The sequence below is a fragment of the Dipodomys merriami genome, unplaced genomic scaffold, assembly GCF_024711535.1.
Source record: "Dipodomys merriami isolate MVZ:Mamm:240054 unplaced genomic scaffold, mDipMer1.0.p SCAF_55, whole genome shotgun sequence".
Classification (NCBI taxonomy): Eukaryota; Metazoa; Chordata; class Mammalia; order Rodentia; family Heteromyidae; genus Dipodomys; species Dipodomys merriami.
The window spans coordinates 8,738,247-8,764,348 of record NW_027206124.1 but is presented as its reverse complement, the minus strand read 5'-3'; the positions used below and the strand labels follow the sequence as shown (position 1 = coordinate 8,764,348).

General features: G+C 50.3%; 1 protein-coding gene across 1 annotated transcript in view; it reads left to right on the top strand.

Annotated features, from left to right (window-relative positions):
- The window catches only part of Tbc1d22a (TBC1 domain family member 22A), a 305,311-nt gene that overhangs the window by 3,408 nt on the left and 275,801 nt on the right, over positions 1-26,102 (top strand). Inside the window, exons 2-4 of the mRNA XM_069999815.1 lie at positions 16,625-16,681; positions 17,641-17,996; positions 21,599-21,775. Of these exons, the coding sequence (XP_069855916.1) occupies positions 16,625-16,681; positions 17,641-17,996; positions 21,599-21,775 (590 nt within the window). The remainder of the gene's footprint in view (positions 1-16,624; positions 16,682-17,640; positions 17,997-21,598; positions 21,776-26,102) is intronic.

Here is a 26,102-nt window from a genome sequence, read left to right as displayed (position 1 = left end):
ATCGAGCCCCAGGCTTCATGCATGCAAGGCAAATGCTCTACCACTAAGCCACATCTCTAGCCCTATTAGGTGGATTGTAGCCTTCGGTTACCTGTTTGATGTTCACCAAGTCCTGGTGCCCTGGTGCCATTGATTTGTGCACCTGTGACATGAGGGGTTGCATTTGACCTAAGTAGCTGTAGTGACCAAGGGAAGATTCTTTTGATGTAGCACAGTTCTCTCTGATGAAATGAGGAGTGGCCTTCTGGACCTGTTGGGAGTTTAATCATTCATTCATTCACTAATTCATTCAGTAACTGTTCAGTTAACCCATACCCTGTGTCAGGACCCACCTGTTCCAGAAGTGAAGCTTATATCAGTTAGCAAAACAGACTAAGATCTGTCCTCTCAGGGAGCTTGGGATAGAACGGGAGAGCAGAGAATGAGTACTTGTGTTAATAGAAGTAGCTGTTGGAATGTGGCAATACCACCAAAACACAGTGTGGAGCTAGGTATCAGTGCTCACACCTGTAATCCTAGCTACTCTGGAGGCTGAGATCTGTGGATTATGGTTTGAATCCAGCTGGGGAAGACTCTTCTTTCCAGTTGGCCACCAAAAAAGCTGGAAGTAGAGGTGTGGCTCAAGTGGCAGAGCACTAGCCTTAAGTGAAAAAGCCAAGGGAGAGCCCCTTGGTCCTGGGTTCAGGCCTCTACTGGACAAAATGCCATCATGAAGGAACAGGTAGCTCTGAGGCAGGGACAGCAGGACTGTCGCGAAGAAGTGGCCGGAGAACGGCATGCCATGTAAGTAAAGGTGGGGAGGGAAAGTCCTTTACAGTACTGGAAGAAGAGCAGCTAGGCTGAGGGACCAGCGAGTGAGGCTGCTGTGTTTGAGGAGAGGAACAAGGGGCCAGGGTGGCTGAGGGAGTGGCCGGGTGCTGTGAAGTGTGGATTGTATTGTATTCTGCGTAGACCGGAGCCTATGATGGGCACTGTTCACCTTTGGTTGATCAGAGTTACTTTGGCAGCGGTATTGAGAGACGCTGGAAGGCAGTGAGAGAAGGGAGACTTGGGAGGAGGCTGTTGTGACATCCAGGTGGGAGACAGTCGGCGGAGGCTTGCATTGTCAAGGTGGGAGATCAGTGGAAGGCTGGTGGTCTCTGACTCTCCTGCCTGGTCTTTCTTTGGCCATTAACTCACCTGGGTCTTGACAGGCAGCCGCTTTCTGCGCTTTCTGCGTTTGCACTTGGAATTCCTACCACACTTAACTTTAAATGCCAAGACAAATCCCCACATGCTGGGTTTGCAAACACAGGGAGCCTTTAAGTGTGGTTCGATGCTTGCTGTTTTGGCAGCGTGTGCTCTGCGGAGAAAAGGGCAGGTGGTCTGACATTTGCAGGTGTGCCAGTGCGGAGCGGAGGAGCAGCCGCAGTGCCATGGCCAGGATGGCTCTCAGCAGCTTCCATCAGGGCTGTGAGAACTGATCGAACGCGACAGTTAGCTCAGCGGGCCAGCCTCAGCCACCCGCTGAAGGAGAGGAGTTGCTAGGGCTGATGAAGTCACGCACAGGTCTGTGAGCACCTTCCAAGTACCAAGGATGATGCTGAATTCTGGGCAAGCAGACATGGCCAGTGGGTGGAGGAGGCAGTCTGTAGGTGTGAATACTGACTGTAGAGCACTGAGCATACATCCAGGCCTGCTGGCAGAGCATGGGGGTCCTATATGGCTAAATAGTGATGTCCTGTGTAAGCTGAGCCCTGGAACTAGAGAAGGATCCAGACACAACCAGATGTAGGCTGGGTGGTCAGCCTCCTGCGGGTGAGTCCCAAGGCCTGGCTGGGTGTGCTGCAGTGGGCTGGCTTCAAAAGCTCTGGAGGTCTTGGGGAAGGTTTGGGTCTTGGTCCTCAGAGCCAAGAGGGCATGTTGAAGGGCTGGACTGGCTTCACACTGTGGTACTGGTCATCCTTGCTGAGCTGGTGAGAGCAAGAGGGCAGAGGAAGCTGCAGTGAAGGTAAAGCTGAGGGCAGAGGCTGTAGGGTTGGGGAGAGGTGGCAGGTGGCCCTGTGCATTCACCAGGGCTAGGCATGTTGAGGGTGGCCGTGATCACGGGGGTGTGGCCTCAGGGACGGGGATATGGTAGGCTGATTCCTACCCCTTCCCAAAAGGGGTCTGTGTCTTCTTCCCTGGAACCTGTACATATGTTATTTCACGTGACCGGGGAACCTTGGTTGTCAGTCAGCTGACTGTGACTCGGGGATTGTCCTCAGTTTCCTGGAATGTCCAGTGTAACCACAGGAGCTGTTAAAGTGATCAGAGAGATTTGATGTGAGATAAACTGGGTCCGCTGCTTCTCTCCTTGAACGTAGGATGGGGCCATGAGTCAAGGAATGTGGTGTGGCCTTTAGAAGCCGGGAACAGCCTCCTGCTGGCAGCCAGTGGGAGGATGGGAATCTTGGTTTTACTCCAAAAATGGAATTCTACAGCCAGGATGAGCAGGAGACATGTTCTTCCCTTAAGGCTCTGGGAAGGAGCGTAGTTGACCGACACCTAGACTTTATCTGGTGACACCTGTGCCACACTACTGATTGATTGCAGAGCCATGTCCTGCAGGAATGCGCTGGGGCTGCCTGGAGGGAAGCACTGCAACAGCCCTTGGTGCCTGTTCTCAGCGGTCTTGAATGTGGCTGGAAATACCTTGGTAGGGGCCTGGAGCGCGCTGGGTAGCATCCGCCACGGCCCTGAGTCTCTAGCAGCAGGAAGTGAGTGTGGGGCGCTCAGGAATTAAACCAAGGCTTCGCGTTAGTTTTGTCAGAAATCCTGAGCTGCCCTGCTGTGTTCTTGGGAATCCATACTTACTTTCTTCCTTGTGATTTTGAAGTGGCTTTTTACCCATCTCCACACTTGGGAAGCCCTCGAGTTGGTGTCTTGTTGTCTATAGGAGGTGAGGGCTGTGGAGAGCACTAGAGGGTTGGTTTTGCTGTGTGTACAAGTTTTTTTTTTTTTTCTCGTTTTTCCCCCAGTGATTACTCTCCATTCTATCTTGTCTATTTTGTTCAGGAACATTTTGAACAATAAAAATTTTAGGTGAATCGTATTGCATTCCTACATTTGGACTTATGGGTTCTTTTGTTTTTGTCATACTAGGGTTTGACTTCAGGGCCTTCCACTTTCTAGATGGGTGTTCTACCACTTGAACCATAACCTTAGCCCTTTTGCTTTAGTTTTTGAGTAGGAGCTCTCCTTTGTCTGGGCTGGCCTGGAGGCTCCCACATAGTTCGGAAGACAGTCACCTCTCCACCATACTTAGCTGTTGGTTGTCATGGGTTCTATGAACTTTTGTGCCTGGGCTGGCTTCAAATTCTGATTCCCCTGAACTCTTCATCCTGACTAGTTAGAATTATAGGCATGAGCCACTGTACCTGGCTCTCTTGGGTTAAATTTTTTTTTTTTTTTTTTTGTCATGGTGCTTGAGCTCAGGGCCTGGGCACTTTCCTTGAGCTCTTTTCCTCAAGGCTGGTGCTGTACCACTTTAAGCCACAGCACCACTTCTGATCTTCTGGTGGTTCACTGGAGATAAGAGTTCCACTCACTTTCCTGGCCAGGCTGGCTTTGAACCATGATCATTATCCTCCTGAGTAGCTAGGATTACAGATGTGAGCCACCAGTGCCTGGCTGGGTTAATTTTTTTTTTTTTTTTTGTCGGTCGTGGGGCTTGAACTCTGGGCCTGGGCGCTGTCCCTCAGTTCTTCAGCTCAAGGCGAGCGCTCTACCACTTGAGCTACAGCACCACTTCCTGGCTGGGTTAATTTTTTTAAGGGCAGAGAAAGATTCATTATGTGGCAGCCATGAGAATACAGTAAGCACTAAGGTATATCTTCAGCCTTTTTTTGGGACTAGGCATTTGCTTTAGATTAAATAGGGGGAATAGAAGGTAGGAGGTAAAAAGGTATGCATGTTCAAACAGACCCAGGGCACAGGTGTGTTCAGAGGTGGCTTTAGGTGGTCAGAAGTCTGTTGTCTCAGGATTGGTCAGAAAGTCCTTGTTACAATAAGAGTTATTGATATCTGACAGGAGATCTTGGATTCATTTTCAGTAAAGACAAAGATGACTTTAAAAACAAATCTCTGATGACTTTCTGACTTGGAGTTATATTTCTTTCTTGAGTCACAGTGCAGCAGGCAGTATCTTGTCTCCCTGCAGGGTGTGTGTGTGTGTGTGTGTGTGTGTGTGTGTGTGTGTGTGTGTGTGTGTGTGTGTGTGTGTGTGTGTGTGTGTGTGTGTGTGTGTGTGTGTGTGTGTGTGTGTGTGTGTGTGTGTGTGTGTGCAGGGTGTGTGTGTGTGTGTGTGTGTGTGTGTGTTACATGTGGGAGTGAGGGCTCTGACACTTCTGTCATGCAAGGACTACCGGCCCAGGACTGCGTGTGTGAATGGGGCTCTTGGAGCCACGGTGACACCTGCCCCCTTCTTCCCTGGCAGCACAGGCCAGGCACAGGGGTGCGGGCGTGCAGGTCCAGTACAGGAGCGGGGGTCCTGCAGTGGGGGCTTGAGAGGTCTCACACAGCATCCCTCTGGGGCAGGAAGGCTGGCCAGGCTGTTCTCTGAGAATCTGGGGACTCTGCAGAGTCTGCAAAACAGTTCCAGGATGCTACTCCCTGCTGTGGAGCTGCAGAGCAGAGGCGTGGACACAGGACTCTCCTGCTAGCACTGTTACTGTGTGCTTGGCCAGGGCCAGCCCTCCCAGCGGCCCGCTGGGGCAGGGCACTGGTGGTCTTCAGATGAGGAAGCTGACTCGGGCTGAGGCTGGGAGAGTCTGGGTTTGAACCTGGAGAGTCAGCGTCCATTCTGAGTCTGTATGCAGTGCAGCACCAGACTTCTCATCCACACCACAGCCTTCTCCCTGTGTGTCTTTGAGAAGGATGAGTTGTGCATGGCCGGCGAGGGCAGGGTCCCTCCAGGGCCGGTCAGGCCTCCATGCTCCTTGCAGGCTGGGGGCCCCGTGGGGGTGTCCTCAGGCAGGGAGAGACTGCTTGGAGTCTCTGGGGCTTCTAGAGAAGCCGAGCTGCCGCCCCAGGCCTCCCCTGGTGCTCATTTTGCAGATGAGAGGCAGAGGTGTCAGGAGGCTCTTCCATTTCTTAGGCCCTGTGCTGGGGGGGGGGGGCGAGGGGGGGAGCGAGGTGGAGGAGAGGAGGATTTTGTTTTGAGTATCCAAGCTTTCTGTTCTCCCTTTTTGAAGTGCCATTTCCTCTTTTTTTGCGGAGGGTCACTGAAGGTCAGGATGGGTATGGAACTGGCTAGAACAGGCGTGGCTCCTCTTCTGCAGCAAAAACGCCAGAGTCCACAGCGGGAACCTAGGAGCTCCATTTGACATCTGCCCTTCCTCTCTAGGCTGCCCTGAGGAGCATGCGACTCTGTCCCCGGCCACTGCCCATTCAGGGAAGAGCCTTTTCTGGCTCCATGACCCCTGAAGACATGGCCTGTCTCCCACAGCCCCTCCGGGGCGTTCTCATGCATCCTCTAGTTCACCCTCTTGGCGGATGCTGAGATCCAGCCCTGCCAGAGGGGTGTTCCTCTCCTGGCGTGTGCACCGAGGGGACCAGCAGGGGTGTCCTGTTCTGCCTCAGGTGATGCTAACCCCTGTCTTCTGGATGAGAAGAGCCCTCAGCGGAATGGTGAGGGAGTTGGGTATGGCAGATCGTGGGTGGAGAGGGATGGGGTATTGGAGAGGGCAGTCCCTCAGTGTCACTGTGGCCCTTAGGCAAGGGATGCCCCCTGAGAGCGTGTGGCTCACCAGCTGCCCCGTCCTCACTGGATGTGTCTGCAAGGGGTAGGCCAGGCAGGGAGCCCCCTCGTCCCACCCCCGCCCTGGCCTCCTTCAGAGCTGGGATGGCATCTTGGAGGAGGCACGGCTCGGCTCCGAGAGCCCCGGCCACAGTTAAGGATTTCAGAAAGTGTGTCTTCCCCATGTCTGTTGTCTTGGGACTTGGTTGGGATTTGGAGGAGCACTCAGTGCTAATTCTGTTGAGAGTAAGGTGGATCTGTCACTCAGTGTCCCCAGGCCTGCGGCAATGCTGTGGTTTATTCCTGGATGGCAACTTCTGCCTTCTGGAATGGTTTATAAAGAAATATCAGTTTCCTTTAGAGTTGATCCTACATTGGGTTAATTTTCTTTTCCTTCTTCCCTCCCTTTCTCCCTCCCTCTCTCCCTCCTTTTCTCCCTTCCTCTCTCCCTCCTTCTCTCTCTTTTCTCTTTTCTTTCTCGTTTCTAGTACTGAAGACCTACCCCCAGTACATTATACTTGTTAAGCCAGTGCTTTGCTACTGAGCTACATCCCAGTCCCTGGGTTACTTTTCTGTTCCAAACCAATCATTAAAGCCATCGTAGCAATTTATGTGGCTGGAAAATGTGGTTTCGTAACATATTGTGATTCTTAAGTATCTTTGGTAGGATAGGTCAAGGAAAGAAGCATAGAAGCATGGAGTTTTTTTAACATTTTTTATTTTTTTCTTTTTGGTGCTAGTTGTGGTATCAAACCTCAGGGCCTGGGCACTGTTTCTGGGCTTTTTTGCTCAAGTATAGTGCTCTACCATTTGAGCCACAGCTCCACTTTCAGCCTTTTTGGTGCTTAATTGTAGATCTCAGGGACTTTTCTGCCTGGGCTGGCTTTGAACTGAGATCCTTAGATCTCCTGCTCTTGAGTAGCTACGATTACAGACATGAGCCATTGGCACCTGGCAGCATGGGGCTTTTAAGATGTGTTAGCAAGAAGGAGCACTATATTTGAGAGGAGCACTATATTCTTTGTAACATAAATTCTGCAGAGAGAACCCTTTCTTTAAAATCCTTAGTCATTCAAATATTTGTACAGTAAAGAGGAGAGTGAGTGAAATGTAATAAGCATTTATTGGATGCCTTCTGTGTACAGCAGGTTTGGGCAGTGGGGGTCCTGTGTGCACCTAGGCTGGAGAAGCCTGGCGCCTCTGTGTGTCCCGTTTGGGTATGGCACGCAAAGAACACTTCTACTTCCTTCATAGTTTGGAAGTTTTTGTAAGAAGCACACACTGCTTTTGTTATGCAGAGGAAAATTTGCTGTAAGAATGCTCTGCCCCAGGGAGCTTGTGAGCGGTACTCACTGGAAATTGGGGCAGGAAAGGAAGGCTGGTGGTGACTGCGGTGACATCAGAGTGGACCTGGAGGCCAGTTCCGCCAGGCACGGTGTCCCATGCGGGTGCTTTCTGTAGATGGACGGGGCAGGGCCTTTTTGGCCCAGTCAGGAGAGTTGGGGGGGGGTGGTAAGCCAGCTCATTAGCGCAGAGGTGAACATGGACCGAGCCCATCCCACACAGGTTGCATGGCAAGGGGGACCTGTTGCTGGAGAGGAGGCTGCCTTGTGTTTGTTCCCCATGGCCAGCGGCTCTGCAGCTGCCCAGGTCCCTGTGGGCTCCCGGTGCTCCGAGGCAAGGAGGCAGGTGACAGGAGACACAGTCCAGGGAGCCTGTGGCTAAGCAGGACAGCAGATCACTAGTAGCCGGACAAGCCGGGCCCGGGCCACTGTGTGGCTGTGGAGGCAGAATGATGTGGGTGTCGGCTGAGGAACAACCCAGAGTCTCTTTGGTATGGGTCCTAGGAACTAGGGCTTTCTGCTTTGGCTCCTTGGTGAGTCTCAACTGACGTGGTGGGTGGAGGGACAGTGGGCTTATTTACTGTCATAGTACTGGTTTTATATATTTCTCCAAAGCCCATTCACAGCCATTTTCTTGGAAAACTACTTCTGAACATATAAAGCTAGGGGCGTCAGTCTGGGATAGAATGAGCCTGCTGGTAGTTTTGATGCTTTTGACCTCAGAATCTAGAAAGCTGCTCCAGGGCCGCTATGGGCAGTGAGTGATGGTAGCCGTAGCCCCTGGAAAGGAAGACCATGAGCTATTCCTTCATGTGAATGAGACACTGGGGGACTTTTGTCATAAATATGGTGATACAAATTTATTTTTGATGTATACTGTAGCTGGGTTGATTTCATCCAGATTTTTATTTCTTCTTACTGGTCACTGTCTCTTCCCTATTTTCACCTGCTGAAATTTAACTTGTATTTTACTTTTTTTATTCACAAATATCCATTGCTCACATGGGTTTTATTGTGTAATCTGTATACATGCATACAGTGTACCCTGGCAGATTCACCTTATCATGCTATCTCCTTTCTCTCCTTAAAACAATTTCAACAGGTTTTATTGCTCTTTTTTTCATCTATCAGGTTTTATTGCTCTTTTTTTCATCTATATGTATAAACTACTTTAATCATATTTATTCTTCTCTTTACCCTCCTCCCTCCTACTGGTACCTAGGAGCTGTTACTCAGCCCCAAACTGAACCTATTTTTACATTTCTGTCTTTTCTTGTTTTGTTTATTGTTTGTGCCAGGGCTGGGGCTTGAGCTACAGCTCTGCTTCTGGCCTTTTTGGTGCTTAATTAGAGATAAAAATCTCATGGACTTTCTTTCCCGGGCTGGCTTTGAACTGCAATCCTCAGATTCAGCCTCCTGAGTTGCTAGAATTATAGGTGTGAGCTGCTGGTGCTGGGCTTCTGTCATTCTTTTTTTTTTTTTTTTTTTCTGTCATTCATTTTTAAGGACTAGATTTCACATGAGAGAAAACATGTGATAATTGTCTTTTTCAGTCTGGTTTATTTCACTTATATAATAATCTCCATTTCCATACATTTTCCTGCAAATAACATAGTTTTGTTCTTCTTTATGACTACTGCATTGTGTATATATACCACATTTCATTTGTTGATGGTAACTTAGACTGATTGCATATGTGTCTGTGTATAAAAGTATATTTATATTTATATTTGTGCCAGTCCTTGAACTCAGGGACTAGGTGCTGTCCTTGATCTTTTTTTTTTTTTTTGTCGGTTGTGGGGCTTGAACTCTGGGCCTGGGCGCTGTCCCTCAGCTCTTCAGCTCAAGGCGAGTGCTCTACCACTTGAGCTACAGCGCCACTTCCGGTTTTCTGGTGGTTTATTGGAGATAGGAGTCTCACGGTCTCTCCTGCCCGGGCTGGCTTTGAACCGCGATCCTCAGATCTCAGCCTCCTGAGTAGCTAGGATTACAGGCGTGAGCCACCAGTGAGCCACCAGTGCCCGGCTTGTCCTTGATCTTTTTACTTAAGGTTAGCCAAAGCTGTACTTCCCACTTTTTTTTTTTTTTTGCTTAATTGGAGATAAGCATCATAGACTTTTTATTGCCTGGACTAGCTTCAAACCTTGATCCTTAGATCTCAGCCTTCTGAACTAGCTAGGATTACAGGTGTGAGCCATCTGTGTCTGGCTGATTTCCATATTTTGGCTAGTGTGAGTAGTGCTGCTATAAACATTTGTTTATGAATTTATTGACATTGATTCTGATAGCTCTAGATTATTTGTGTTTCTGTCACTAATATCCCATTCTGTGAATAGTCATTCTTCAGTTGATAATGACATTTATGCTTTCTCCCCCTCCCTATCTCTCTCTGTTTATAAATATATGTATATACATATATAAGATTCAAATAAATGAAAATATAGTACATACATTTACATATAATTTAAATATATGAATGAATGAATACATTCTGGTGGGGATGTGACTCAGCGGTGCGGTGCTTGCCCAGCGTGCATGGGGGCCTTGGCCTTGACCCCCCAGCACTGGCAAGGAAAAGTTATTTTTCTTTTGCGCATTACTCACTGTGCAGAGCCTTCCCCTGTGTACTTGTCTGTGTGGACTTTTCCACTTGTGAATAGCTGGAAGAGCCATCATGTCTTGCTGCTCCTGAGCTGCTTTTTTGTTCAAGGTTAGCACTCTACCACTTGAGCCATAGCTCTGCCTTTGGATTTTTGGGGTAGTTTAGTGTGGAGATAAGAGTCTCTAGACTTTCCTTACTTGGCTAGCTTCGAACTATAATTCTCAGATCTCAGCCTTCTGAGTAAATAGGATTATAGGTGTGAGCCTTTGGTGTTGGCCATTGTGCTTTTTTTTCCTCTTTTTTTTTGGGTCCGGTTGTGGGGCCTGAATTCTGGGCCTGGGCGCTGTCCCTCAGCTCTTCAGCTCAAAGCTAGCGCTCTACTACTTGAGCCACAGCGCCACTCCCGGCTTTTTTCTTTTTGCTTATGTGGTGCTGAGGAATCGAACCCAGGGCCTCATGAATGCAAGGCAAGCACTCTACCACTGAGCCACCTTCCCAGCCCCTTTCCTCTTTTTTTTTTTTTTTTTAAAGAAGGATTGTATGATCTGAAATGAGGTAGTGGGTGCTACTTCTTTACAAATAGCTTTAGTTGAAGTCTGTTTTTAGCCATGAAAGACCAAATAAAATGCAATTTTAATAAGATAAAATGAGATTCTTTTTAGTCCAAGCTTGAACTTTGTTGGAGCATTTTCTGCTCAATAAACACTGGTGGTTTGCCTATGAAGAATTAATGAGTTTCCTGCTATGCTGTGGGGAAAAGGCCTGCTGTCTGTGATAATGCTGCAGAAGTGTGGAAATGACATGCAAATAGTATGCTTTAGGCCCAACCGCCTCCTGTTTTGAGTAGAAGTATATTGAGGGAATGAAAGGGCGGTTGTTGGAGCAGAGATAGACTGGTAAGGGAGGTAGACACAGCTTGCTGGTGGGTCACAGTGTCCACACTGCTGTCATTCAGGATTTTCTCATCTGAGGTGCAGTTGGTTTTGTGGTGCTTGCGATCAAGCCCTGGCCTCATCTGTGTAAGCACATGCTCTATCACTGAGCTACATCCCACCCCACAGCTGTTTTTATTTCACTTTTCTGGATAAGGAAGCTGCAGTGCAGGGCCATTACTTTGTTAAAACCTCCCCAACTGTAATTAGATTCTCTGACTTGGAAACTTTTCATCGATGTCAGTGAGGCCTTTGTGAAATTTAGGGAAAGGGCATAGGACTGATAGTTGTGCGTGATCTAAAGTGGGTGATACCATTTTTTATTTTTATTTTTTTACATATAGCATATATTTGATTTAGCCCAAGTTCTATGGGCCAGAAATTAGAACAGACCAAAGTGGGAACTGTTGGTCCCTGCTCAGCACCTGATGTCCTGAGTTTGAGGGCCAGGGCTGATTTATGAAGCTGGAGTTTTGAATCCAGTGCTGTGTGCTTGATAGACAGGTGCTGCACCATTGAGCCATTCCCCCAACCCCCTCTTTTTGCACTGATTATTATTTTTCTTTGGTCTGGTAGTGGGCTTGAACTCTGGGCCTGGGCGCTGTCCCTTATTTCTTCAGCTTAAGGCTAGCACTCTACCACTTGAGCCACAGTGCCACTTCTGGTTTTCTGGTGGTTTATTGGAGATAAGAGGCTCACAGACTTTCCTGCCTGAGCTGGCTTTGAAACACGATCCTCAGATCTTAACCTCCTGAGTAGCTAGGATGACAGGTGTGAGTGCCCAGCCCCCCCGCTGTGATTGTTTTTAAGATGGGGTCCCCCTTCTTTCCTGAGCATGTGTCTGCATCACAGTGCTCCTGTTTTAGACTCTCCATTGTAGCTGGGATGACAGCTGTGTGCCACCATGTCCAGCTTCGTTCACTGAGGTGGAATCTCCTGAACTTTCCTGTCTGAACTTCCAGATCTTAGCCTCCTAAGTAGCGAGGATTGTAGGCGTTAACACCAGTATCTGGCTTATGTCTTGAGATCTTGTGCATTTGTTCCCCTGGCCTGGAATTTTCTCTCTGTCCTAGTGTTTCTATGTTTGAGTATAAATAATTTTTTTTAAGGAGCAACCAAAACTGAATTTAATGTGCTTCCATGACATGTTCCTGTAGTTATTATTACAGAACATTATAATACAGGTTTTTTTTCCCAACCCTGAAACAGAGCTGGTATACAATAAACACTTGTTAAATTTTACTAGGTAATTTTAGGTTGTACAAGTAGATGTTTGATATAATTTAAATACTACAGGCATAGGAATGAATGGAAAATAGAAACTGAAAAGTGACCCAATGTCATATTTTCAGTGTATATTAAAGAGAATGTCCTCAAATTAGTGGGAAAAGGCAAGGTTGTGTAACAAGTGGCTTTGGAGCAGTGGATTTTTAAAAAAGCTTCCTACTAAACACTATGTAGTAAAGTAAAACAAATTCCAAAAAGATTGCAAAGAGTCAAAGAAGAAAATGAAGTATGAAGCTACACACAGTTGGGTATTTATGTAGTCTCAGGATGGGTAGCCTTTCTAGACGAAGCCCCGGAGTGGAACCATCGGCAAAGGGTAGAGGGGTGAGTCCTGAGGCCCCTGTGTTAGTTCTGATGTTGCTGACAATTCACAGGTTTTCTGGCTTACAGCAGCATAGGTAAAGCCTTAGGGTTCTGGAGTCCAGAGTCTGACGTAGTTTTCTGGGTTGAATCGGGCTGTTGACAGGGCTTGTTCCTGCTGAGGCTCCAGTTAGAAGTGCCTGCTTTTCTTGTCACTATCCCCATTGCTCTGACTGTTGTAGTGATGTTTCTGTCTGGCCCCTTTGGCCAAAACTGGGAGCAAGTTTTCTGCCTTTTTTTTTTTGTGTTGGTCATGGGGCTTGTACTTCGGGCCTGCGCACTGTCTCTAGTGCTTTTGCTCAAAGGTAGTACTCTACTACTTTGAGCCACAGCTCTACTTTTGGTTTTGTGGTGATTAATTGGAGATAAGAGTCTCATGGACTTTTCTACCTGGGCTGGCTTTGAACCACAATCCTCAGATCTCAGCCTCCTGAGTAGCTAGGATTACAGGCATGAGCCACCAGCATCTGGCAAGTTTTCTGCTTTTAAACTTGTATTTAGAGTAGCCCCACCTAGATTACCCAGAGTAATCTGCCATCTCAAGGCTAATACTCTCTTTTACTTTTTAATTTTTTATTGTTATGATAAAGGTGATATACAGAGGAATTATAGTTACATAAGTCAGGTATGAGAACATTTCTTTTTGAACAATGTTACCCCTTCTCTCACTCTCTCCTAGTTTTTCCCTTCCATAGGGCCAATATTTTAATCACATCTGCATAATTCCCAATTTAAGGTGACATATTGATATCTGAGCACTGCGATCTGGACCTCTTTGGTGGGGCTGCTATTTTGCTGACCACACCACTCAAATGATTGAGACGAAATTCTCTTTTTTTTTTTTGGGTCCGGTCATGGGGCCTGAACTCTGGGCCTGGTGCTATCCCTCAGCTCTTCAGCTCAAGGCTAGTGCTCTACCACTTGAGCCATAGCGCCACTTCCGGCTTTTTTCTTTTTGCTTATGTGGTGCTGGGGAATCGACCCCAGGGCCTCAGGCATGCAAGGCAAGCACTCTACCACTGATCCACCTTCCCAGCCCCAAGACGAAATTCTCTTTACAAAGAAAATTTTCTAATCGTTAAGAGGCTGAGCACTTGTTAGCACGTGGACAAAAGATACCGATGGAGCCTGGTGCCGGTGGCTCATGCCTATAATCCTAGCTGCTCAGGAGGCTTAGATCTGAGGATCGCAGTTCAAAGCCAGCCGGGTAAGAAAGTCTGTGAGACTTTTATCTCCAATTAACCTGGAAGTGGAGCTGTGGTTCAAGTGGTAGCCCGCTAGCCTTGAGCAAAAGTGCTAAGGGACAGCACCTAGGTCCTGAGTTCAAGCTCCACGATGGACAACAAACAAAAAGTTACAAATGGTTTTCAAAGAGAAGAAGTTCAGGTAAACAGCATTACAATAATTGGGAGGACACAGCCAACATTGTGGCCACTTTCTCTTGTTAAATTAGCAGAGACTGGCAGACTGCTGGGTTGCTGTGCATTGGCAATGTTGATGGGTGCTTCTTGATCTGTACTTCTGTCCCAGACATTCCATGTGCACAAGTTTGTCCTCAGGAGGTTATCAGGATGTGCATGAGTGTTTGTCTCTGCAGATGTTTTTGCAATCTTGGTAATCACAGGCAATTCCAGATGAACATTTCATAGTCATTATTGGTTAGACTCATTATGTTGCAGCCTTGTGGTGATATGGTGTAAAATTAGAGTTGACATTATCCAGGGAATGAAGTAACTAGTGCTTATCTCTATTCCTACAGTTTTTGGCAGTACTGGAATTTGAACTCAGGGTCTGATGTTTGCCATGTCCCCAGCCGGGTTTCTGCGGTTTAAAAAACCTTAAAATTTGAAGTTTGGTGCTGGTGCTTCAGAGATTGGGAGGGTCACAGTTCCAGGTTAGCTCAGGCAGAAAGTACCTGCTTGCAGTGGTGTGTGCTTGTTGTCATAGCAGTGGGAGGCCGATGGTTGGAAGGATTATGGCTCTAGGTCAGTCCAGGTAAGAAGGTTCACAAGACTCCCTGTCAGTGGTGGAAGCTGAGGACACTGGTGCAGGCCTGTCATCTAGCCACTGGGGAAGCAAAAAAGGGATTGAGGTCCGGGTACGGGCTGGGAGAAGAGTGAGACTTCACCTCCAGAATCACCACTGTGCAAAAGGCTGGAGGTGCAGCACTAGACCAGTGAAGCCCTGAATTCAAGCTCTAGTACCCCCGAAAAAAGGAGACAGGACAACTTTTAAAAAGTTAAAAAAATCAGCCGGGCGCTGGTGGCTCACGCCTGTAATCCTAGCTACTCAGGAGGCTGAGATCTGAGGATCGCGGTTCAAAGCCAGCCCGGGCAGGAGAGACCGTGAGACTCCTATCTCCAATAAACCACCAGAAAACCAGAAGTGGCGCTGTAGCTCAAGTGGTAGAGCGCTCGCTTTGAGCTGAAGAGCTGAGGGACAGCGCCCATGCCCAGAGTTCAAGCCCCACGACCGACAAAAAAAAAAGTTAAAAAAATCATAGGCCTGGGAAGGTGGCTCAGTGGTAGAGCGCTTGCCTCGCATGCATGAGGACCTGGGTTCGATTCCTCAGCAACACATAAGCAGAAAAAGCTGGAAGTGCCGCTGTGGCTCAAGTGGTAGAGTGCTAGCCTTGAGCTGAAGAGCTGAGGGACAGTGCCCAGGCCCAGAGTTCAGGCTCCATGACCAGAAAAAAAAAATTCTTAGGTAGTTGTTCGAAGAAGTTAGTTCCATAAGTCAGGTTGTGAGTAAGGTGCTGCTGATTGATGCTACGCCCCCTTCAATCTCCCCATCCCCTTCTCATCTCTATTCTCAAGTTCTGCAGTCGAGTTTTGCATAATGTACAGTGAATATCATGACTGCATTTGCTCACCCTCCCTCCGTTGTGTGCCCCCCATCTGCCCTCCTTCCCCAAACATGTTTCCACTTCCTTCTTATTTTAAACAATCGCAGATTTTCAAGAAGTTGCAGATAAAAATAAGGGAAGTCTGTATACCCTTTCCTCATGTTAACACTTTCAGACTTTTTATGCTGCATGCATTCTCTTTGTGTATCAGACCATATAAAGTAAATAAATGATGAAGTGGAAGAATTACGTAATGAGATGGGGACATAGTCATGAAGGATTACTAAGCAAAGAAGATAAGGTTTCCTTTAAAAACAGAAGACATCCTCTAATTTCTCTGTAGACAGCTGGGCCTAATCCGTGCTTGCCTTTGAAATGCCTCCCCGAGGTCCCACAGCAGAACCTCACAGTGGTTCTCCCTGACATCTGATGTTAGTGCGTCAGCAAGCCGGGCTCGGTTTAGTTCATGTACCTGGAAGTGAGGCAGGCGTTCAGCTCAGACTGGCAGCTCTGGGATGGCACTGCTCACCTGTTCTTTCCATCTGTGCCCCGCCACCTTCAGGGGGCTGGGTTTCCCAGGCATGCATCTCATGCTTGCAAGGTGCTGGAGTTACCAGGCCTCACCTTTGTTCCTGTGTCCTGGCTGGGAAGGGAGGAGAAGCGAGCGGCCGAGGCTGCAGGCTAGCCTGCCTGCCTGCCTGCCTGCGTCTCCCCCTCCCCCTGCTCTTTCCCTCCCCCTTTCTCTTTCCTTCCTCCTTCCCTCCCTCCCTCTCTCAGTCTCTCCCTCCCTCCCTTCCTTCCTTCTTCCCGCCTTGTAACTAAGCTGATTTTAATTTTAGCTTTTATTTGTACGGCACATTTTTAATGGCCTTCATGATGACATTTTGACATGTCTGTAGTCTGTCTGTTTTAGTAGACTGACAGCTCCATTTTCCCTTTCCCTCTCCGTGGCCGTTCTGGCCACCACCAGCCAAGGGCCAGACTCAGTGGCGGAGTGCCATGTGGCTTAGTTTGTTTCTGTCACTTTTCCAAATCATCAGTGATGACTGTAGAGTTTTAGAGTAAATCCATTTAGTCTTTGCAGAAGTTTTGTTTCTCTCCTTGGGCAGCCTGCAGTGTCTTCAGGCGGAGTCATACCTGATGAGAATTCCCAGTGCTGCTTGTGAAATGCTGCTGGGGCCGTGGCCGCAGTGACCCTCAGTGCTCCCAGGGCCCAGGCCCTGGGCTGGCCCTGGAGGCCCTGTGCAGGGAGGCTCTGAATGCTTTGCCTGTGTCTTGGGTGTGGGCTGGTGGCACTGTTCATGCCTGCTCAGCTGGGCCCTAGGACCCTGGCGCGCTGCAGGGGGCCATGTGGCAGCCGATGGGGTGCTGCCTTCCCTGACGGGGCGGGGGGTCCTGGGTTGCTGGCTCTTTTCTTGATTCAGTGGTGTGATCTTTGGAAAGTTGAAGAAGAAATGAACATCTTTTCTCTCTCTTTCTCTCTTTGTTAAACACCAGCATCCAGCATGTGTACGGAGCCCAGCACCCCCCTTTTGATCCACTGTTACATGGCACGTAAGTGACCTTTTCCCTTCCCGAGGGGGAGGCGGTAGTCCCTCCCTGATCCGCAGTCTGGGCTGCTGTGTGTGTGACTGCTGTCCTTGTGGCCTCGCTGCAGCTGGGCCAGCCTTGCTTGGGGTGAGGGGGGGTGGGTCCCTGCGGGAATGGCTGACTGTTGCCCCCTAGCTGGCTGGTGGCCTGGACCCCAGCTGTTCTTAGGGGCCCCCGTGACTCCCTGCCTTGCTGCTGTCCTCTCCGCGCCAAGCCCTGGCTCTTCCATCACTGGGCCAGAGCAGAGGGTGTAGGGCTCATTCTGGTGTGACATGTTTCCTGACTCTTGGTGAGGCTGATGTGTGGCCATGGCCGGGGCAGTCTCCTCTAAGTGGGACTGCTTCACACCTGCACATCAGCGGCCATGTGCTCCGCACAGTCCCGCCTGCCCTGTGCCCCGCAGCTGAGCCGTAGGGGTTTGGCTGACATGCTGGGGGGAGGATGTGTTTTCGGTCCCTGGCACCCCGGCTGGCCCCGGCCCTGCAGGCTGTGTCAGGTGGCAGAAGCTGCTAGCCTGACCTTCCCTGAGATGCTGTCACTCAGTCTTCTTGAGCTTTTTCTGCTCTTATTTTGAACCCCTGTGAGTTGTGTTTGCTTTCCCGTCACCCTCATCTAGCGTGAAGCATCTTCTTGTTGGGATTCCATTCTGGCTGACTTAGCCTGAACATTTTTTTTTGTCGGTCGTGGGGCCTGAACTCTGGGCCTGGGCGCTGTCCCTCAGCTTTTCAGCTCAAGGCGAGCGCTCTACCGCTTGAGCCACAGCGCCACTTCGGCTTTTTTCTGCTTATGTGGTGCTGAGGAGTTGAACCCAGGGTCTCATGCATGCAAGGCAAGCGCTCTACCACTGAGCCACCTTCCCAGCCCCACAGCATGAACATTGTTAAGCCTCTGGGCTGCGCAGTAAAGATGCTTTTGCTTTGCAGCTTGCTCAAGTCCACACCCAAGGTGCCTACCACCCCGGTGAAGGCCAAAAGGGTCAGCACGTTCCAGGAGTTTGAGAGCAACACGAGTGATGCGTGGGATGCGGGGGAGGACGACGACGAGCTCCTGGCCATGGCGGCCGAGAGCCTGAACACGGAGGTGGTCATGGAGACGGCCCACCGCGTCCTGCGCAACCACAGGCAGCGGCAGGGCCAGCCCGCTCCTCCCCAGCCGCCAGCGCAGGAGCAGGAGCCAAAGCTCGTGGCAGAGCCGCCTGTGGCTGAGCTGCCAGCAGCCCCAAGCGGCGACCTGCGGCTGGTGAAGTCGGTCAGCGAGAGCCACACGGCCTGTCCTGCAGGTAGGCGGGGCCGCCGAGGAGGCTGTGGGAGTTGAAGACCCCAAGGGCCATCTTCTACTCGGCATGCCTCTCCCAAGCAGGAGGGCAGCCTGCCCTTTCCCTTGCGTCCCAAAGTGCATCCCAGAGTGCCTCTCCCTCCAAATGGCTGCGGGTGGGCCGTGGGAGGGGCGCAGGGAGCACAGGGGCTTGGGAAGCCCCGCCCTCTGTGAAGGCACCATGGGCCCACCCCTCCCCAGGGTCGTCCTGGGGTCAGCACGTGTTCCCCACAGCTACCGGAGAGAGGACTGGGGTCTGCCTGCTAGCAGATGCATGTCTAGGCTACATTTCAAAAATACAATGCCCTCTAGGGATTGGTGGCTTCTAAAGAGCGTTGCAGGTCTTCAGGGGAGAGTGCTGCGAACCATTTGACTTGGTCATTTGGACCTGGAAGTAGTAAACCCGCTTTGGAGTTTTCAGTTGGCTTCAAGTTGTGCTGTCTACTTCCTGCCTCCTGATCAGTTTGGGCAGACGCTCCCCAGCCATGACAGTCTCCGAGTGTCGGCAGGACTCCTCAGCTAGCTCCTTCGCTCACGTTGAACCATGATGTGCCATGGTGCCCGTTTGTTCAGATCTTTGGGGCCTGAATGGAGCTCCTGTGACACCCCCATTTCTAGGGATGGTCCAGACCCTAGATGCAGGGACTGAGGGCCAGGCTAGGGTGTCTATTTGGGGGTCCTGACCAGAGGTCAGGCCAGGCTGTGTGCAGCCAGGCGGGAGAGCCGTGGGATGTCACGTGGGACGCCCCGACTGTAAGCCAAAGTGTGCAGTGCTCGAGGCAGTGGGTGACTTGAGAAGGGGCCAGGATGTACCTACCTAGGGTCAGCCTCTTTCCTCCGCTTCCTTTTGGGGCAAGCCTTTTTGAGAACTCCAGTATAATAGTGATGATGATAATAATGTCAATACTGGCATCTCTTGTTCATTTACTGTCTGGCAAGTTCTGCAGCCAGCCCCTTCAGTGATAAACCCGTTAAACTTCATAGCAACTCCTTAAACTCAGCAAACTTCCAGGAGGGCAGAGGCATTGTTACTGCTCTGTCTCTGGCGAGGCATCCCTGGCTCTGAGCTGCTCACCCAGGGGTGGGGCTGTGCCTGTTCTCAGGGACTTTAGGTTGAGGCTTCAACAGATGAGCACACGAGTGGACAGCGTCCACAGGCATCAGGGCTGTGGTCCCCATTCTGTCCTGTTGAGGTAGGTCAGGGTGAAGGGTGGGGCTGTGAAGGCTACACAGAGGAAGAAAAGTCTGTTTCCTTTGAGCATCCCAGTGAGTTCTGTCCCCTGAGCACAGTTCTGTCTTTCCTGCCTACTGGACATGTCATTCCCTGCTTCTGTGTTCCTTTTTTTTTCATTAGTTATTATAAAGTTGATACACAGAGGGGTTACAATTATGTTTTTTTTTTTTGTTTGCTGGTCATGAACTCTGGGCCTGGGCGCTGTCCCTCAGCTCTTCAGCTAAAGGCTAGCACTCTACCACTTGAGCCATAGCTCCACCACCAGCTTTTTCTGCTTATGTGGTGCTGAGGAATCGAACCCAGGTCCTCATGCATGCAAGGCAAGCACTCTACCACTGAGCCACCTTCCCAGCCCGGGGTTACAATTATTTAAGTCAGGTATTCTGTGTTCCTCTGAGCATCTGTTGCCTCTCCCTTCCTGTGTGTCACTTGGGAAACTTTGGGCTACCCCTGGGCCTTAACCTTGGCCACCATCCTGGGCAGATGGTTGAGCTGAGAGTTCAGTGTAGTATGTGGCCATGGCTACCCTGCCCTGGGTCTCTTCTTTACCTTTGGGCTTTCATGACTCCTCATCCCCCTTTCTTTTCTCTTCTCTTCTCTTTGTGTATGTGTGTAGGTTTTGGGGCTTGAACTCAAGGTCTGGTCTCTGTCCCTGAGCTCTTTTGTTCAAGGCTAATGCTCCACTTCTGGTTTTCTGGTGGTTAATTAGAGTTAAGAATCTCATGGACTTTCCTGTCTGGGCTGGCTTTAAACTGCGAGTCTCAGATTTCAGCCTCCTGATTAGTGAGGATTAGAGATGTGAGACACTAGCATTAGACTCTTAACTTTCATGTGTGTATGTGTGTGTGTATATATATATATATATATATATATATATATATATATATATATATATATATATGTTTTTTTTTTCTTTTTGTTGGTTGTGGGGCTTGAACTCTGGGTCTGGGCATTGTCCCTGAGTTCTTCAGCTCAAGGCTAGTGCTCTACCACTTGAGCCACAGCGCCACTTCCAGTTTTCTGGTGGTTAATTGGAAATAGGAGTCTTATGGACTTTCCTGCCTGGGCTGGCTTTGAACAGCAATCCTCAGATCTCAGCCTCCTGAGTAGCTAGGATTATAGGTATGAGCCACCGGCACCCGGCTTGCTAGATATCTTGGTTGTCTTTGAGTGAATATAAAAGTATATTCACACTGGCGGGGGTGGAGGGGTGTGAGGTGCACTTTGTTTACTTAGTGATGCTCAGGTCAGTGGCAGAAGCAAGTCCTTAGCTGAGCCAGGATCTGGAGGCCCCTGCGTGTGTGGGCAGTGGGCTTGATGCAGCTGGCCCTGCATTGATGGTAACTGAGCTGTGGTGAGGTGGGTGTGGATGGTGGCTGATGGTGATCCGTCATTCTCTGTGGGACATCGATGTGCTTTCATTCAGGCCACAGGAGACCTGGTCAGCGCTCTGTTTCTACAGGATGTTGCTGCTGCTTTGCGGTCCTCTTTTAGAGTTGGGGGCTACAGTTCTGGGTGGAAAGGGTGGGTCTTTGGGGGGGTCACACTGTCTCTCTACAGCCCCCTGCCTGTTGGCCTTGGTAATGGTGTGTGAGTGACCGAGGCCTTCGCCGTCCCCTGCCTGGCTTCATGGAAGGATGGGACATGCGATGTTGCCTCCCTGCCTGGGTTTCCATCAGTCGGGGGGCTCCTGTATGCAGAACAGGGGCACACCGGGCAGGGTGGGCGGGTGTGTGCTCTGGCACGACCTCAGTCCCTTCCTGGGGGCGGGTTGGAGGTCCTCAGGTGCCTACCTTCCTCCCGTTCCCTGTGCTGAGCTCCTGGAAGGATCAGGTGGCAGAAGAGGCAGACAAGTTCAGCAGCTGGGGAAGAGGGACCCTTGCCGTGTCCTGGTCGCTTGCTCCTGTCCCCAGTTCCTTTGCAGGGCCAACCTTCTCCATAGTGATGCAGCAGCCTGTCTCCTCTGCCGGGCCTGGTGGCCACACCCCTCTCTCAGCAGTCGGCCTGTTCTCACCCTGGCTGGCCGGATCTGGACCCTGGGCCCCATGGAAATCTCACCGCGAATGCTCCTGAGGGAGTTGGCCTCTTCCGGCTATCACGATTTGCTCTAATGCAGCAAGGCAGGCTGGTTTACTGCTGTGTGATGGGCGGAAGCAGGCCCGAGTGCTCACTGGGGGCTGACCAGGGAGGGAGCAGGGCCTGGGGTACTCACAGGGCGCTGTCCAGGGAGGGATTGGGGAGGGAGCGGGCCTGGAGGGCTCAGAGGGAGTGCGCGTGGTGAGGAGTGATCTGAGCATGTGCTTACCTTCACCCCTGTTCTGTCATCCCTGCAGCCAGCGCCAGCGACGCCATCCCTCTGCAGAGATCCCAGTCTCTCCCGCACTCAGCCACCGTTGCTCTGGGAGGGACGTCTGACCCGATCACCCTCGGTGGCTCAGCACGCAGTAACAGAGAGGCCTCCCGGCTGGACAAGTTCAAGCAGTTGCTCGCCGGCCCCAACACCGACCTCGGTGAGTCCCTGCAGGCTGGAAACAGAGCAGTTTCTGGTGGTTTGGAAAGGAGGCCTTGTGTTCTGTCCCACAATGTGCTGCCCCCCAATGCAGGTGCCTTGGGGGAAATCGACTTCGTGGGACACATGGCTGTACTTAGTTTCCTCTAGGTGTGCTTTGTTAACGTGGCTCCGGAGCATTTCCTAGGGTTTTTTGGTTCATTTTTTCCCCATTGCCTCAACACACCTTTCCGGCCGCTGTCCTGAAAGCCTGCTGCCTGGTGGCCATCCTCTGTTGATGCCACTCTGAGTTTTCTAGACGCTGGACCTTTTGGAGAATTAGGAGGGGGCCTTGGTCCTGAGAGCACTCCTAGCCAGGGACAAATGTGACTAGACAGTAATGGGCGGTGCCTGGAGAGCCGAAGATGCAATGCCCAGCTTGGCCAGGAGGTGGCAAGTGGGGCACGTGGATGGGCCAGTGGGGAACTACAGCTAGAGATGTGCTTCTGGAAGATTCTCAGTCAGAGAGGTAGCCAGGGTGCCACTGGGGTCGGAAGGCTGCTGCTGAGGCTGTTTTGGAGAGTCCTCACAGTTCCTAAGGTACAGCTCCACTCTGAGTCTGGGCTGTGATGGGTTTTCCTTGTTAATTTTCATCCTTTTTTGATTCATGAATGTACAGTATGTTACGTACCGTAACACGGATGTCACACACGGGGTGTATAATGGAAATGAACCCCTTACCCTGCCTTCTCACTATTCCAAGTGTTGCCTTCTGGAGGGGGCCTGTGCTGCTTTCGTCTTGAACAATATGTTGGATGGAATATTATACGTAGAGAAAAGTTGCATAGTCTAAGTGACTTTCAGATATCCTTTGCAGTGTGTGCCAGTTGCTTACATTTTGCTCTGTCACGTTCTGCATGTGCATGTGTGTGTGTGTGTGTGTGTGTGTGTGTGTGTGTGTCGGTGTGTGTGTGTGTGTCGGTGTGTGAGAGCATGAGAGTGGGTAGAGATGTTTTGTCTCCAAAGACCTTCGTGTGTATTTCCAAAGAGTAAAAACATTCTCCCATTATAGTCATAGTACAGTTGTCAAAACAAAGAAATGGAGCATTGATATGAAACTCTTTGAACAGTATACTCTTGATATAATCCATATCTACATTTTTCCAGTTATCCCAAGAATATGCTTTTTATCTTTTTTCCTAGTCCACAGTTCAGAATGGGGCTGTACATTTCATTTGGTCATCCTGTGTCTATGGTGTCGGCTGCCTTGGGACAGTGGCTTAGCCGCCTCTCGTGGTTTTGATCTCATAGGCAGTTCTTTACAGAATGTCTGTCAGTGTGCATTTGTCAGTGCTCCTTCCTGATAAGGTATCGCCAGGGGTGGATGCTCTTTGCTGTAGGAGGCCTGTGGCGTTGGCTTGTTGTAGCCACGCCCATCACTTGATGCTGATGCTGCCACGTCTTTGCAGTGAACCATATATTTCCCTCGGTAACTTAGCAGCAGCGTGGAGAGAGGCTTTGGAGTCTGAATTAGATGTTTTCCTTCTCCATGTGGATGGCAACACTGTTCTGCACCTCACTTTTAACTGTATGTTTTCATACAGTCGTTTATAGAGCACCGCTGAGCTCTGTGGACACCTACGGGTGCTGTACACGCCCTCTACTGGTGGGCAGGTGTATCACCGATTCTCTGTTAATACGGACAACAGAACTTTTCTTTGGTGTCTGAACTCTGGTGATGGCATTTGCAGAGCATCCTTCCACAGGAGTGGGGAAGAGTGGGAGCTGCCTGTAGTTTTGGTTTCAGGACTGGGTGGCTGCACGTCCCATCTACACAGACAGGATACCAAGGTGAACTGTGCAAGGGGGATGCGGTTTAAGGGGTCTGAGGCCCTTTCTCTCCTGGCATGCCAGGGGCTCCTCTGCCCTCTGGATATCGGAGGAGGACTCCACTGGTGTCTGGGAGAGCGGGTTCAGGTGTTGGGCTGCCCGGTACAGAACTTGAGCGAGTTTGCTGTCATGAGAACCTGTGCCTTGTTCATCCGAAAGACTTGATGACAGCAGGACGAGTTTGCAGATAAATAAGAGAATTTGTAAAAGTGCTTGTGAGAGTGCTAGGCATATTGCAAACGCTTACTATGTCTCCACCATGTACTTTCATCATCATTATTCTTTTTACTTCCGTTTGTCTTATCCTTTTCCTTTGGTTTTTGTGTATGTTTGTTTTCTGAAATGTTCTCACTACATAGTCAAGGCTGGCCTCGAAGTCATGATCATCCAAGCTCAGCCTCCCGTGTTCTGGGATTCCAAGTGTGTGTCTCTATTCCCCGATAACTTGGTTTTTATAATGCTGCGTATTATAGCATGGTTCCTTTAGTGATCAGTGCTAAGTGAATCAGTGTTTTCCTGGTTGTGTTTAGTTGTTCCCAGTTGCAGGCCGGCAGCAGGAAATGTCAGCCGGTAACAGACTCATCTGATAGGTGTCCCGTTCTGGTCAGGCTTGGAGTAGCAGCTGGAATCTTCTTGTGGTCTTTGTCAGTGGAGCACTGTTTGGAAAATAAGATCATACTTCCATATAAGGCTTTGAGTGTGTGTTAAAAGAATGTGAGCCTGTGTGGGCAGGTTGGAAGGCTAGCATGTCAAAATCAAATTATTTTGGTAGGTTGGTGCAGTTATGGATTTTTTTCCCTTCTTCAGAATTCTATTTAAATATCAAATTTGAAACCAGAAAGTTAAGGCCAGAGGTTTCAAAGATAAACAATTACTGGGTTTATATTTAGTGGCAAAAGAAAACATAGGCAGTAAATTGCTCGTTTTCCTAAAGCCTAAAGGTAGCTCTGAGGACAGTGGAATACATTATCTTCACATTTCGTAAAGCCCGAAGTGGCAAATATTTGCCAATGTTGGAGAAGCAAATCGCTGGTGTGCAGAATGCCCCCAGAAACGCGCCTACCTGCTAAATACCAACGTCCGGCCGAGGGCTGCTTTCTTTGTTTAGCTTATGCTCTGTTAGGAGCCCAGGGATGAAAGTAGCAAATAGAACTTAACAGCTCATTCCTCTCTTCCCGTTGACTCAATATTTACTCATACAAAGATGGCCTGCTTTGAGGAAATGGCACTTGGAGGCGGTGTTTCTCGCGTGTGCCTGGTGAACGGAGTGCCGTTTGGCGCTATGTGAGCCACACGCTCTCCTGAGGCTGCCCTGCGGCGCTGGGCCCTGGAGGATGCGCTGTGCAGCTCGGCGCTGGCACTTGCTAGCCTCAGAAGCAGCAGGACAGAAGGCGTCTCCCTTCCCTGTGAACACAGGCACACAGCTGCTCCTGTTCCCCAGGTGAGCATCCTGTCTGGGCTCCAGGGTCAGAGCTTTGGATGGAGGGAGGAAGGTGACAAAGGTGGGAGCTGTGCTCGGGGAGAGCTGAGGTGAGCAGACGCATGTCTGCTGGAGCCCTGCCCTGCTGGGCCTGCGATAGCGGGAGACAGCGACCGACCGCTCGCACTCAGCGCCCATTGTGGTATGGGCCGTGCCCCGGCTCCTGGCGTGTGACTGACTGTCCAGGTGGCAGCCTCGGGCCTGTCCACTGCGAAGGGACCCTCGGGCCTGCCTTGCAGGGCCCTGGAGGCAGGAAGGAGGTAATTCATGTGAAGTTCCTATAGTCTCTGTTTATTGAACACCTGCTGTTTGTAGGCATTGGGAAGGAACAGGGAGCCAGACCTGCATGGGCTCTGTTCCCAAGGAAGTGGCATTCTAGCATGGAGATAGACAGTCAGACAGACAGACAGACGCACCTCTAGTACTTCTGAAGCCATCAGCTGGCAGTTGGTGCCATTGCTGGTGGCTGTAATCCTGGCTACTGAGGAAGCTGAGATCTGAGGATCACAGTTTGCAGCCAGCCAGGGCAGACACATCCATGAGGCACTTATCTCCAGTTAACCAGCGAAAAGCCAGAAGTGGGGGTGTGGCTCCAATGGCCTTGAGTGAACAAGGAGTGAGAACTTATGGCCCTGAGTTCAAGTACTGGCACCAAAAAACAAAACAAACAAAACCAAAAAGGCAGTTGGTGCCTGGGGAGAGGAGCATGTCTGGCAGCTGTTTCAGGGTGGGTGCTGGCAAAGCCCCACTGGAGGAGGGTGCTTTCCCTGGGCCTGTACAAAGGGCGGCGCCTGGGGATGAGGAGGGCACTCCGAGGAGAGGGGCCAGGGCGTGGAGGGCTGCAGGCCTAGAGCCTGCTGTAGTGGAGGAAGGGAAAGCGGCTGCAGAAGGTCCTGGCCCCCTGGGGACAGGCGAGGAGAGGGGCCAGGGCGTGGAGGGCTGCAGGCCTAGAGCCTGCTGTAGTGGAGGAAGGGAAAGC